The 14,070-nt window shown below is 50.7% G+C and overlaps 1 protein-coding gene across 1 annotated transcript in view; it reads left to right on the forward strand.

Moving 5' to 3' along the window:
* Positions 1–389: 389 nt before the first annotated feature.
* PAX7 (paired box 7) overlaps positions 390–14,070 on the forward strand; it is a 127,846-nt gene continuing 114,165 nt past the window's right edge. The window contains exon 1 of the mRNA XM_040228496.1: positions 390–414. Coding sequence (XP_040084430.1) covers positions 390–414 — 25 coding nt within the window. The remainder of the gene's footprint in view (positions 415–14,070) is intronic.

Raw genomic sequence — 14,070 nt, forward strand, 5'->3', positions numbered from 1 at the left:
GTTAGGTACCAGCCCCGCTTTACAGACAAAGAGATGAAGAAACAGAGGCACCCAGGGTCACACAGCTAGGTGAGCCAGGGTGTCTGAACCCCAGAGGGCTGGCTGTGTGGAAGTTTACTAGCTCTATGGCTTGGGATTTACAGCTGGGATCTGTGTAGCTGACTCAGTGGTTAAGAACCTGCCTGCCAACACAGGAGATGCAAGAGACTCAGGTTCAATCCCTGGGTAAGGAGGATCCCCTGAAGAAGGAAATGGTTATATCCTCCAGCATTCTTACCTGGGAGAGCCCATGGACAGAAGAGCCTGGCAAGCTACAGTCCATGGGGTCGCATAGAGTCAGGCACGACTGAGGACACACACACCATCTATTAATAAATAGGACCGGGGTAATGGGTTCTGTACTGACCGCCCTGGGTACGTTCAGACAGTAAGGCCACTGGAAACCTTGACCCCAGGTTCTGGCTTAGAGCTGGGGAGCAGTGCCCTGGATCTAACACTGTTGGTACCTTGCGTCTCCCATTGCTCAGCAGAGACTGGCAGCAGGGAGCACTAGCTGTGGCCCGGTGGACGCTGGGCCCCAGCTGTAGGTCAGCGGACATGACCAGGTTGAAAAAGATAAGCTACGACGCTCTTTCCTTTGCAGCCTAAGCACGTGCCCCACTGATGAAGTGCAGGCGTTCGCTTCCCAACCTCTCACACATCATGCAGGCACAGAGACTGCTAACACCTGGGGTGAACCAGGCTTGCAGCTGGAGGCAACTGACTCAGCCACCCCTATTCGCACCCCAAGTTTGGGGATCCAGACCTTGGTACACAAAGGGAGGCTTGGGAGGCTTTGTGTTCAGGAAGCTCTCTCTGCTGCTCTCTCCCATGGCTGCCCTCTAGGGTTTACTTTGCCCTTGAAGGGAAAATAAAGAATTTGCCTCTGGAGGGTTTTTAAAGGACTCCCAGTTCTTTCCAAGGAAGCTCTGCTTTCATGCCAACTCCCAGTTTCCCTGCAAAAGCTTTGGTGTCCATGAGCATTTGAAGAAATGTTTGACTTTCCAGTGAGCACATTTGAATGGCTCACGTTTTGCAATTCACAGCCAACAACCCAGGATCAGTCAACACTTTTTGGTTAATGTATCTTTCAGGGAATAAAGATAACTGGAGCCTGCTCCTTTTATCTGTATCTGTCTACATCTTCTACGAATTCCAGCCCACAGCGGGCTTTAGGGCACAGACATTCACTGCAGCCATGAAATTAAAAGACGCTTGGTCCTCAGAAGAAAAGCTATGACAAACCTAGACAGCACTTTAAAAAGCAGAGACATCACTTTGCCAACAAAGGTTTTTCAAGCAATCATGTATGGATGTGAGAGTTGGGCCATAAAGAAAGCTAAGCGCCGAAAAATTGACGCTTCTGAACTGTGGTGCTGGAGAAGACTCTTGAGAGTCCCTTGGGCTGCAAGGAGATCCAACCAGTCCATTCTGAAGGAGATCAGCCCTGAACATTCATTGGAAGGGCTGATGCTTTTTAAGTTGAAGCTCCAATACTTTGGCCCCCTGATGCAAAGAGCCAACTGACTGGAAAAGCCCCTGATGCTGGGAAAGACTGAGAGCAGGAGAAGGAGACGACAGAGGATGAGATGGTTGGATGGCAACGCTGACTCAGTGGACATGAGTTTGAACAAACACCAGGAGACAGGGAAAGACAGGGAAGCCTTGCGTGCTGCAGTCCATGAGGCCACAGAGTCAGACACACCTTAGCTGCTGAACAACAACAAACGCACAAGTCCACACACACACATCCTCACTTTACAATTCCACGTTTCTTCCCTAGAATCAATCAATCTAGGAACAGAGCTCTGTGAATCTTCTCAACCAGACCCAGCTCCGGACATTCAGAGCAGAAAATAATTTTCAGGTTCCAAATCCTGGATACAATCTTCTAGGGACCCTCAGACCCTGTAATTAAACCGAGGAGTTCACTGAGGCCCAAAGGGGAAGTGACTTGGCCAAGGTCATCCAGTGAATCTGTGCTGGAGCCCGAGTGGGCCCCAGGCCCCTTGGCTCCCAGTCGAGCACTGCCCAGAGAGGTTCAAGAACCAAGGTCATTGTCTAAATCGCAAGGAGACGAATACACTTCCCCATCCCCGAGGAGAGCCAATGAGGGAATCTTCGCAGGCACAATTGCCACAAAAAGTTTTCAAAGCCTTTCCTAACCTAATATATGTAAAGAAATCTTTGGAGAGTCATTCCCCATTAATCAGCTGTCAGCAGCGTTCTGAGGGATGGAGGAGGAGGGGAGGGGTGACTAACTCATTTCCCAGAGCCTGTCTTCAGGATTTCAAAAACAAGTTTAGCAGAGCCAGTCACTTTGGGGGCATCTGAAAAAGATGAAAAATGCCTCTCACGCCCCAAATACATGCCCCCCAATCCTGGCACCATGGCCCCCTCATGCCCCCAAATACTCTAACCCAGCACCAGGATCCTGACTTAGCGACCCTCACCCTTTACATGAATCATCTGGAAGGCTATTAAAACACAGATCCTTGCCGCCACCCCCCAGACACCCACCGACCCACCCAGAGCTTCTGATGGAGCCTGAGAAGTTGCATTGCTAACAAGCTCCCCAGTGATCTAATGTTGCTGCGTCCAGGGAACCACACTTGGAGAGCCAGTGTTCTCGCTCCTGAAGCTGCTGGGACAGTCCAGACAAAAGAGTAGGGGCAGGGAAATATGGTATTTATCTGGGAGCCAAATAACACAGCGGTCGGGCCCAAGACTCCAGGTCAAACAGAGGTTCTGGCACCCGACATCCCTAACTGCAGGAGCGCCGCTCCCTGCTGTCTGGGGCCAGCATATCGTGGGTGTCGGGGAAAGAGGTGTTGGGGTGCTGCCTTGGTTGCTGTGTGGAGGTAAATCAAGCAAGCGTTTCCCCACTCCCTACGTGGAAGGGAGGGACTCACAGCACAAGGGTCTAGGGGAGCGTCATCTAGGAGAATATCAAGAGTGGCCTGACAGGCTTCCCCAGAGGCTCAGCAGACTCCCCCTGCCAATGCAGGAGACACGGGTTCAGTCCCTGATCTAGGAAGATCCCACAGGCTGCAGAGCAGCTAAGCCCGGGAGCCGCAGCTCCTGAGCCCACGAGGCACAGCTCCTGAAGCCCGAGGGCCTGCCAGCCCACGCTCTGCAGCAAGAGACGCCCATGCACCACTACGAGGAGGAGCCCTCGCCTGCTGCAATGAGAGAATGCCCACGCAGCAACAAAGACCCCACACGGCCATAAATACACAAACAAAATTATTTAAAAAAAAAAAAAAAAGAGTGACCCGAGTCTCATTTCTTTGCCTTGATATTGGGTTGGGGGGTAATTAGGTGCTAAGACAGCAACATGGGCTCAAAGTCTGTTTCTTTCCATTTATAATAATTTGCAAGTGGATATCTTTCTTTTTCAAAGTTAATATCCTCACGATAGAAAATTCAGAAAGTTCCTGGAGGCAAAAAGAAGAAAAATATCCTACCCTTCAGCAGTACCTATTCATTATTCGGGTCAACATTCATCTGGGGCTACTTTGCTATGCATAAGTTTTGCTTTTTTTTTTTTTAAATGTAGTATCACGCCTTTTTGGAAGTGACTTTTTTCATTCAATATTTCATAAATGTCTTGCCAAGTTATTAAAAATTCTGAGAGGCAGTATAGTTCAGTTAAGACAGACCTTGCCTCTGGGTGACCTGAGTTCACCCTGAGGTCTGCCACTGACCAGGTAGGAGACCAAGAAAAGTTAATGTCACTGTGTTTCATGTTCTTCCCCAGCTGGGATGGTAATGTTAGCAGCTGTCTCGAAAAGTTGTAGGTATTAAATGAGCTAAGCATTTAGAGTGATTGCTAGCATGGAGTGAAAGAAATATTATGCAAATGTTACTCCCTTTACTGGGTGTCCCTGTGATGGTTCCAGAGTATGCCACTATATGGATGTTTCGTAACATACCGGCAATATCCTCTTGTTAGAAGTTTCTTTTCCTGTTTTTCCTATTGTGGAAAAAATTATGTGACGAACACACTTACATCTTTGCCCATATGCATGATAAATTCCTAAAAGTATAAAGCAATAGCCAGAGGGTGGTTCTAAACATTCCTAAAGCTTTATTTTTTTTTTAATTTATTTATTTATTTTTAATTTTTACTTTACAATTCTGTATTGGTTTTGGCATAGATTGACATGAATCCACCACAGGTGTACATGCGTTCCCAAACATGAACCCCCCTCCCACCCCCCTCCCCACAACATCTCTCTGGGTCATCCCCGCACGTCAGCCCCAAGCGTGTCATATCCTGCATCAGACATAGACTGGCATTTCGATTCTTACATGTTATTATACATGTTTCAATGCCATTCTCTCAAATCATCACACCCTCTCCCTCTCCCTCTGAGTCCATAAACATTCCTAAAGCTTTAGAAACGTGCTTTCCAAGTTGCCCTTCAGGAACTGATACCAGTACAGTTTGCCACAAACAGTACATGAGAGTCCCAGCTTCCAGAACCCTCAATAACCCTAGACAGCATCATTTTCCCCCTCATAGCTGCCACTGTGATGGGTGAGCATGGTAACTTGTTAATTTCATTTCTTGGGTATCTGGTAGTCCATGGGATCTCAAAGAGTCGGACACGACTGAGCAACTGAACTGAACTGACTGGATATCTGGTAAGACCGGCAATTGATGGCTCAGACAGGAAAGAATCTGCCTGCAAAGCGGGAGACCCAGGTTTGATCCCTGGATCAGAAGATCCCCTAGAGAAGGAAATGCCTACCCACTCCATTATTTCTTGTCTGGAGAATTCCACGGACAGTACAGTCCATGGGGTCGCAAAAAGTCAGACACGACTGAGCAACTAATACTTAACAACTCACATGTGTGTCTTTAATAAATTGCCTGTCCGTGTCCATTGACCAGGGGTTGTTCGTCATCCTTATTGATTTGCAGGAGCTCTTTGTATAGCAAAGACGCGAACAGCAGAGATGTTGAAAGTATTTTCTTCAGCTTGTCATTTACTTCTCAGCTTGATTTTTGGTGGGTTTTCCCACCTCATGTGCTACTTTGTTCCCCTCGGATCCATCTGGTGACAAGCCAGGGGGCTATAGCTTCCTCCCCATCCGCCTCTCCCCTGCCCAGTTCTGTCAGCCTGGGGCCCTTTTAAGTTTGCAGCCTGGGGCAGTCCCTTTGATTTACTGCCCCCTACATAATGAAAAAGCCCAGATTGGAAAGTGGTCTCTCAGATCTTTCCAGAAGTCCGAGATGACCCCAAATCTCCTGGGCTCCCACCCCTGCTGGCTGCCTAGGTCACAGGTCATCACGCCCCAGTGACCCCCAAAAAAGGGATAACTCAGGCGCCTTGGTGATAGCAGTTGATGCTAGCCAACTGGTTTGGCGGCTTGTGTCTCTAAATTTCCCTGATAATTTTTGGTGGAATGTAGGTTATAACCCAGGGCTGAAAGAGGAAAACACCATTCAGTTGAGAAGAGCAAAGAGAGCTGCCCTTACTGAGCCCTGCTGAGTACCTTCTCTCCCCAGCAATCCCCACAAGTTAAGTGTTTCTGTGCTCATTTTTAAAATGAAGAAACCAAAGTTCAGAAAGGTTATGTCACTTGCCCCAGGAAACACAGCTCCTGAGGACCAAAACCTAAACGAAAACGGAGCTCATCAAGATATAAAGCCTATGTCCTCTTGCAGAATCCCACTCACTGGACCTACCTGGATTCTGCAAACTGGCTTCCCTCATAGCTCCGTTGATAAAGAATCCGCCTGCAATGCAGGAGACCCCGGGTTGATTCCTGGGTCAGGAAGATCTGCTGGAGAAGGGACAGGCTGCCCACTCCAGTATTCTGGCCTGGAGAATCCCACGGACTGATAGTCCGTGAGGTTGCAAAGAGTCGGGCACGACTGAATGCCTTTCACTTTCTCTTCACTTTCACTTTGCCACCTGCTTGCTCTATGACTCCAGGAAAGTTACTTCATGCCTTCATCTCAGCTTTCCTTCATCTTGGGAGAATAACAGCCTGCCTCTATGTCATGCCACGTTAGGAGAGAATCAAGTTTTCTTCTTTTTCTGGTGGGTTCCAGTGCCTTCCCGTTGATGGTTGTTCAACAGCTAGTTGCGATTTTGGTACTCTGGCCAGAGAGGATGAGCACACGCCCTTCTACTCTGCCATCTTGAACCAATCCCCTGGTTTTCTTATTCAAGGCTATCTGGCTTGGATCTCAAGCTCCTGAGAAACCTGGGATGGGCAGGAAGCTGCTCAATCCTCTTCAGTTCACCCGCTGGCAGTGGTTCTCAATAGAGAATCAAGCTTTTAAAACAGGGTCATGAAACTCCTGGAGAAGGCAACGGCACCCCACTCCAGTACTCTTGCCTGGAAAATCCCATGGACGGAGGAGCCTCATGGGCTGCAGTCCATGTGGTCGCTACAAGTCGGATATGACTGAGCGACTTCACTTTCACTCTTCACTTTCATGCATTGGAGAAGGAAATGGCAACCCACTCCAGTGTTCTTGCCTGGAGAATCCCAGGGACGGCGGAGCCTGGTGGGCTGCCGTCTATGGAGTCGCACAGAGTCGGACATGACTGAAGCGCCTTAGCGTGAAAACTCCATAAATTGTAAAAGTGTTCAAGTGAGGTGCAAATCCTAGATGAATTTCACAGAAGCGCTTACTCACAACCTTACAATTTATACCAACGTGTATCAACTTGAATTCATCATACATACTATAAACATACAGGACAGATCTCCCACTGGTTCCTACCCTCACAATCACACGCATTCATTTGCTCAGCAAATAATCACTGTTTCCTAGGTCCTGGTTGGGGTGGTGGGGGAGGTGGACTGTATCTGTGACCTCAAGGAGGTCACACTAGCACACACACGTGTACACGTACTCATACACACACCACGCACACGTGCACACACATTCTTGTCTCCACTTTAATGTTCCTGTTGAGTGTCTTGCTCTTCATTTCTGGAAACATTGCCTCTTCTGAGGTCTCAGAGGCATGGAATCTTTAAGTTCACTTGAAATCAGGTTCCCATAGCTTCTGCCTGCTGCAACGATCCCAGCCTTCCCAACACATGGCAAATCTGTGTTCATCCGGGTCCCCTACCTGGGGGTACAGGGAGGGCAAGTGTGGGCCTGCCCTTACAGAACACGGCAGCCAGAGACATCTCAGCTTCTACCCAGCAGAACATTTCACAGAGGCGAAAATCAGGCCACTCCAGATCCAAGTGTATTTGCCCAGGATATTAGATACTTCCTTGTCTTTGAACTAACACTATTTGGAACTTCTTTGGTGTTGCAGGGGATAAGAATCCACCTGCCAATGCAGGAGACACGGGTTCGATCCCTGGTCTGGGAAGATTTCACGTGTCTCGGAGCAGCCAAGCCACGCATCCCAGAGCCCTCGGGTCCTAGAACCTGTGCTCATCAACAAGAGGAACCACCGCACGAGACACCCATGCTCTGCAGCAAAGAGCAGCCCGGCTCACCACAGCTAGAGAGAAGCCCGCAAGAGAAAAGCAGTGAGGAGCCAGCACAGCCCCCAAAACAAAAACCTGACAACTACTTATGTCAGTAAGGATGAATTTCAAAACCATTATGTTGGGAAATAAAAGCAAGTTTCAGGATGAAACCTACGTATAGCATTATATAAACTGTGAAGTCTACATATTTCAATGTAAAAGGTTGTAAGATTATAAAAGGATATATTTTACTTTCCCGTGATTGTGGTAACAGATTTCTACAGGCTTGGTGGCTTAAGACAACAGGAATTTATTCTCTCATGGTTCTGGGGATCGCACGGTCACTGGGCCGAAACCAAGGTGTCATAAAGTACGTTCTCCCTGGAAGCTTTGTGGGAGAACCATCCCTACTTCCTTCGCCTTCCGGCGGCTGCCAGGATTCCTTGGTTTATGGCCGTATCGCTCCACTCTGTCTCCACAGTCACAGCGACCCATCCTCCTCTGTCTGCGTCAAATCTCTTCCTTCCCCTCTCTTTGAAGGACATATGGTATGGCATTTAGGACCCTCCTAGAAAATCCAGGATAATCTCCTTGTCTCAAGGGCCTTAGCTTAGTCTCATCTGCAAAGATCCTTTTTGATTTTAAGATAACATTTACAGGTTCCAGGAATTAGGACCTGATATCTCCTGGACTGCAAGGAGATCAAACCAGTCCATTCTAAAGAAAATCAACCCTGAATATTTATTGGAAGGACTGATGCTGAAGCTGGAGCTCCATTACTTTGGCCACTGGATGTGAAGAGCCGACTCACTGGAAAAGACCCTGATGCTGGGAAAGATTGAAGGCAGGAGGAGACGGGGACGACAGAGGATGAGATGGTTGGATGGCATCACTGACTCAGTGGATTTGAGTTTGAGCAAGCTCCGGGAGTTAGTGAAGGATAGGGAAGCCTGGCGTGCTGCAGGCCACGGGCTCACAAAGAGTCAGACACGACTGAGCGACTGAACAACAGCAGTCTTGGGGGTTATTATTCAGCCTCCTTCAGCGTGTACAGAAATAACAGCAAATTCATGACTGCGTTTCTTCTGAAGGAGAAGAAAGGGAATAATTCGGTAGAGGAGAGCATGAGGAAGTTGTCTATAGGTGCCCACTCTATTATATCTGCGTGAAATACTTAATAATTAAAAAAAAAAATTTTAAACCCTGCCACCTCCGAGCAGTGTGACCCTGGGCAATTTATTTCACATTTCTGGACTTTCATCTCCTCTTCTGTAATATGAAGATATCGATCCCTCCTTCACGAGCACATAGGAGCTTTCAAAAGTACCATGTTTATGAAGTGCCTGGCAGGTGTCTGGCTCATCATAAGCCGTCATTATTATTACTGCTGTTGTTGCCTTTCTGAAACTGAGCAGCATTTTCTACAGCACACTCATGGGCACACGCACTCACACACACACACACACACACACACACAGTTACTGAGAGAAATAAGTTTTTCTGCTCCAAGCTCTGGTTTCTGAAACCCAGCATTGGTGGGGTGGGGTGAGCAGGAGAGCTGAGAGCACGGTGGCAGACGCGGGCGGGGGGGTGGGCTGTGCAAAGGCCCTTTTTGATCTCCTCTAACTGCCACTATAGAGAATTAGATGGAATTCATTTCTATGATGAAGGAATTAATGGTTATGGAGAGAATTGGGTTCAGGTGGAAGACTTGAATCCAAAGAAGGGAATAAAGCCTTGAAATTCAAATGAAAAATTATTATATAAGCATAAAGGAAACCTATTTTACACCTGTAAGACTAAATGTATAAATATGAACCAACCGCTCCCTCTGGGAAATGGGGATTGTGCTTTTAATTCACCTAGACAAATGTGCAGTGCTCTCTCCCTTCCGTCTGTGCATTCCGGTGAAGGCCGGCACCTCCCAGGGCTGCAGAGTAATGCCCCCGCAAGACTGGCCACCTTGGTCTCTGCATCTTCTGGGTTCCCCAGGGCCCCCAGGAGGGGGCTGGTCTCCTGAACCTTAGAATTGCGTGGACAAGGTCATCTCAAAGGCTCCTCCCAGCTCTGGCATGCTCTGGTCTGGCCCTGCCATCCGCTCCCCACCCCTCCTCAGCCCCACGGACTCTCGGACAGGACGTAGTGCCCTCTGGTCATCAGGAGGTTTCAACTCCACTCATTTATTCATTCAGTACCATCTCTGAGTGCCCCCCAAGTACCAGTCTCTGCGCTTAGAGCTGGAGATCGTCCAGTTTACCAAAGGGGAAACTGATGCAGCAAAAAAAGAAATGGGAGCGAGAAAGAGAGCAGCCTTCAGCGTCCAGGAGGACCGAGTTAGAGTCCTTTCCCTATCACCTGAGGGCTCCTCGACCTGCAACCAGTCTCAGTTTGACCTTTGTTGTTCAATTGCTAAGTCGTGTCGGACTGTTTGAGACCCCATGAACTGCAGCACATTAGGCTTCCCTGTCCTTCACTGTCTCCTGGAGTTTGCCCAAACTCATGTCCAATGAGTCGGGGATGCCATCCAGCCATCTCATCCTCTGCCACCGCCTTCTCCTCCTGCCCTCAATCTTTCCCAGCATCAGGGTCTTTTCCAATGAGTCAGCTCTTCACAGCCAGTGACCAAAGTACTGGAGCTTTAACTTCAGCATCAGTCCTGCCAGTAAACACTGAGGGTTGATTTCCTCTAGGATCGACTGATTTGAAAAGGCAAAAAAGACGACACCAGATGAGCCCCTCCAGGTCAGCAGGCATCCAATACGCCATTGGGGAAGAGAGGAAAAATGGCTCCAGAAAGAACTTGACCTTGGACCTCCCTGAAACTCAGCTTCCCTCTCTGTACAATGCAGATGCTGGTATCTACCACCAGGAGTGGCTTTCAGACTAAACAGCCTTTCCTGGGTGCCTGGCACGGGGCTACCGTTCAACACTACCAGTTACTCACCCTGGGGCTCAGGGTCAAAGAGTGACTCGGTCACTCAGGTTAGCCCTTTCTTGAGCACCCTGTGCCCTCACTCAGCCCCAGAGATAAATGCAAAAGGAACCCAGTGGCCGACTGTACGGAGGAAGCGGGAAGGAAGGGAGCCAGCGCCCGCGGAGTGCCGACTGCAGATCAAACGCTAGCCTGGGTGTTTGCACCCAGCGCACCACTGCTGCTCAGGATGGCACGGATCAGCCAGGCTTCGAGCTCCACTTGGGCTTCTTCCTCTCTGCAAGTGTGGCTAGTCACCCTTCTCACGCTCCAGGAGACTGAGAAAGCCCTGGAGCACAGAAGCCACAGCAAAGGTTCAATATCCCTTCAAATCACTGGCCTCACAAGGTTCAAGCCCAGGTCTCCCAGCCTTTTCTCAAGTCCAGACATCCCGTTTGCGCCAAATTTGTTCATTCCCCCACACATTTATCCAATGAATATTTACCGAACATCTACTAAGGAACTTAGCTGACGGCAGGAAATACACAGAGTAAGTGCTCCTGCATCCAGGAGAAGAAAGACTCCTCCCCACATGACGGAGGAGGGGCCTTCTCTAGAAGATGAGCACAGAGAAATCCTGGGGACCCGAGGAACTCAATTCCACCAGCTTCCCCTTAGCAGCAAGCCCATCTGAGGTGGGAACCCAGCAGTGTTTGATAGTTGCATCCTTAATCCGGTCCCACCCCAGCCCTCCAAAGCCTGGGGGCCTGGAAGGAAAGTTTGACTGGGCTTGTGGGCTTCCCTGGAACGTGTGCAGAGCCACAAGCTCCAGGCTGGCTGGAGCAGACCGCCGCCACCCCTTTTGGATTTGTTTAATGAAAACGCTTTGCCGGTTCCACAGATGCTCAGCTGTGATAAGGTAACTGTCTGAGCACGGTAGACAACCCGTTACCGCTGGACTTGAACTTGGAGAAATGAACTGAAGCGGTCAGTGATGCCAGTCCATCTTCATCTGACACGTGGTCTTTTGTTCAGGCAGCCAGGGGCTTGGGAGGAGACGGCCCTCCCCAGGCTCCTCCATGGATCCAGCACACAGGGCTTCCTGTTGCACACCCACTTCCACCTCCTCGGATCTGTGTGCACACACACACAGGCACACATGCCCACATACAGACGTCCCCACGCGCTCTCATACGTGCACTCAGCTCATTTGTCCTCAGGCACACACTCTGACACACAGTCACCAACACCCCACTCCACACCCCTTAGGCCACTGGGACCCCGATCGGAGGGACACTCTCCTCTTCCTGGGGAGGCCCTTTGCCCACCCCAGAAATGGCAAGGAGGGAAGGTGTGTACAGACATGGGGCAGCGCTGCACTTCTGAAAGTCAGTGGGAAAGCAGGGACAAGACAGGGATGTCCAGGGGGCAGGAGCAGGACGAGGGGGGCCCCAGCGGACAAGCCACCGGCCAGTGAGGGGCCCCGGCGCCTCAGCCTCGCTGTCTTTCCTTCCAGGTTTTCAGGAGGCTCTCAGGACCAGCCTGAGAATAAGGAGAAAGAGGAGGAGGAGGAGGACAGAGCCCCAGGAAGAAGGAAGGAAGGAGGAGGAGGCTGCCTGAAGCCAAAGGAAGAGCAGGCCTGGGAGAAGGCTCGTTAGGAGTGTGTTGTCGTTGTTTACCTTGGGAACTGGAATCCAAGGCACCACGTTCTGTTTTTCTGGGGGAAATTAAAATGTCAAGCCCAGAAACACCCCTGATTTCCTTTACTTCTTCCTCGGGTTTGGGCAAATATTTCAAGGTCACTCTGAGAAGAGTGTTTCTTCCGAAGAGGAAAAAAATAATACAAGATGCTGGGGAGTAGGGGGAAAGGTGCCTCTTCCAACGCGGCCCTGAGGAATTCTGGCCTCCGGAACCCCGAGAGAGCCCGGAGCTGCCACCGAGGGGCCTTTGTTCGCGGATATTCCATTTCTCTCCCCGCCCCCACCTCCCTCATTATCAAACATTTGAAGACTGAATAATTCCATTTGTCGATGTCTTAGGCTGGAGCCTCAGAAAATGCAAAAGGCCCTGCCAAAATCAAAACCCTTGGTTTTCAAGGTGGATTTATCACCCTTTAAATGAAGATTTATTGGGTAATCGCCTTCAAAAAGTGCTCATTGCACAGGGATCTGAAAGAGTGTCCTCTCCCTTGGGCTGGGGAGAGACCCCTGACCCCCTGGGGGTCCAGGAAAAGAGCCCCAGTGGCGGCCATAACTGATCTCTTGCGTCTCATCAATTCACAGCCAGAGAAAGACCAGCTTCCCCAGCTGAAGTCAACCGGGGTCTTGCCCCTAACCCGTGGGCCTTTGTCTTTCCCATTTTAATTGGGGTTGGAGGGTTCCATTTGGGAATGTGGGGGAGTGGGGGATTCCTTATTTTAGCATTGTTGTAGCCCTTAATAAAGAGGTGGAGGAGCTCTTAGACCAGAGAAGGTAGGGGTAGAAAACCACTGTTCAAGCCTTTAGAACATTTAGGAGACACTGGTTCCTGCAGGGAGTGGGGTGCTCAACCCCACTGGGCCGGGCCTGGAGTTTAAGGTGGATGCCAAACAGAGGAAGGTGTCTTCCCAAAGATCGCTGTGGATCCCCATCTAACCAAAGGGACTCAGGCTCAGAGAGCCAAGGAGGACAGTACATACTTTGGGAAACCCTGGCGGTGGGGGATGCAGCGGACAAACTGGGCAGAGGCGGGGAGGAGATAGCCTGGGAGAAGTCAGAAAGGCCGAGGGGAAATGAGAGGGGACTGGGGGGAGGAGCCCGTGACACAGACTGTAGGGGGCAGGGGAGGGCAGAAAAGTGTGTGAGACAGACAGACAGCGGGAGAGGAGGGGAAGAAACAGGGAAAGAGAGAGACTGGGGTGAGGGGCTGCCTCCAGCCCCGGAACACTTTCCGGGCCAAGAGGAGGGGGAGTGTTCCCTCCCCGAGCAGCGGTGGCCCCGAGCCCAGGTGAACCTCCCCTCTTTTCCCCTGCTGGATGTGAAATCGCCATTTCACCCCGCCACACTTCTTAATTGTTGCAAAAACCATTTGTGAAATTGGTCTCCAACAGGCAAGAACGGCCACGCTCATTTCGACAGACACCCCCCTCTTTCTCCCCTTCTGCCCGCCCCGCGGGAGCCCACGGGATCCCACGGGATCCCCCAGCCTCGGAAACCGAGAGTTGGATCCGTCAGCCCGGGTTTAGGGGCGCCGGCTGGGGGGTCTCCCTCGTGACTGACTGAACCCACCCCGCTGAGTCGCCTGCAGCAGCGGAGGGCAGGGACCAGGCCAAGAGTTAGATGGCCCCGAGTGGGCAGCCTGGGGTTCCAACGTCCTTGGCAACCACCGGTCGGGGCCCTGAACTGAGAGGACTGGCTGCGCGCTCGCCCCACTCGGTCCGGAGACGAGCCCGCGCCCTCGGCCAAGAGCGCGGAGACCGGACGGAGCTCAGCGCACTCCGGAGGGCTTCACTCACCTGGGGATCCACCGAATCCCAACTCACACCTTCCTGATAGGTGCTTGGAGCTGCGCTCGGACAACAAGGAAGAGACGGCAGAGCCTAAACGCTGGCACTGACCCTCACTTAGAAGCACACACTGAGTGGGCACACAAGACACACACCCACCCCCAACACACACACACAC

Source organism: Oryx dammah, unplaced genomic scaffold, assembly GCF_014754425.2.
Source record: "Oryx dammah isolate SB20612 unplaced genomic scaffold, SCBI_Odam_1.1 HiC_scaffold_27, whole genome shotgun sequence".
NCBI classification, from domain to species: Eukaryota; Metazoa; Chordata; class Mammalia; order Artiodactyla; family Bovidae; genus Oryx; species Oryx dammah.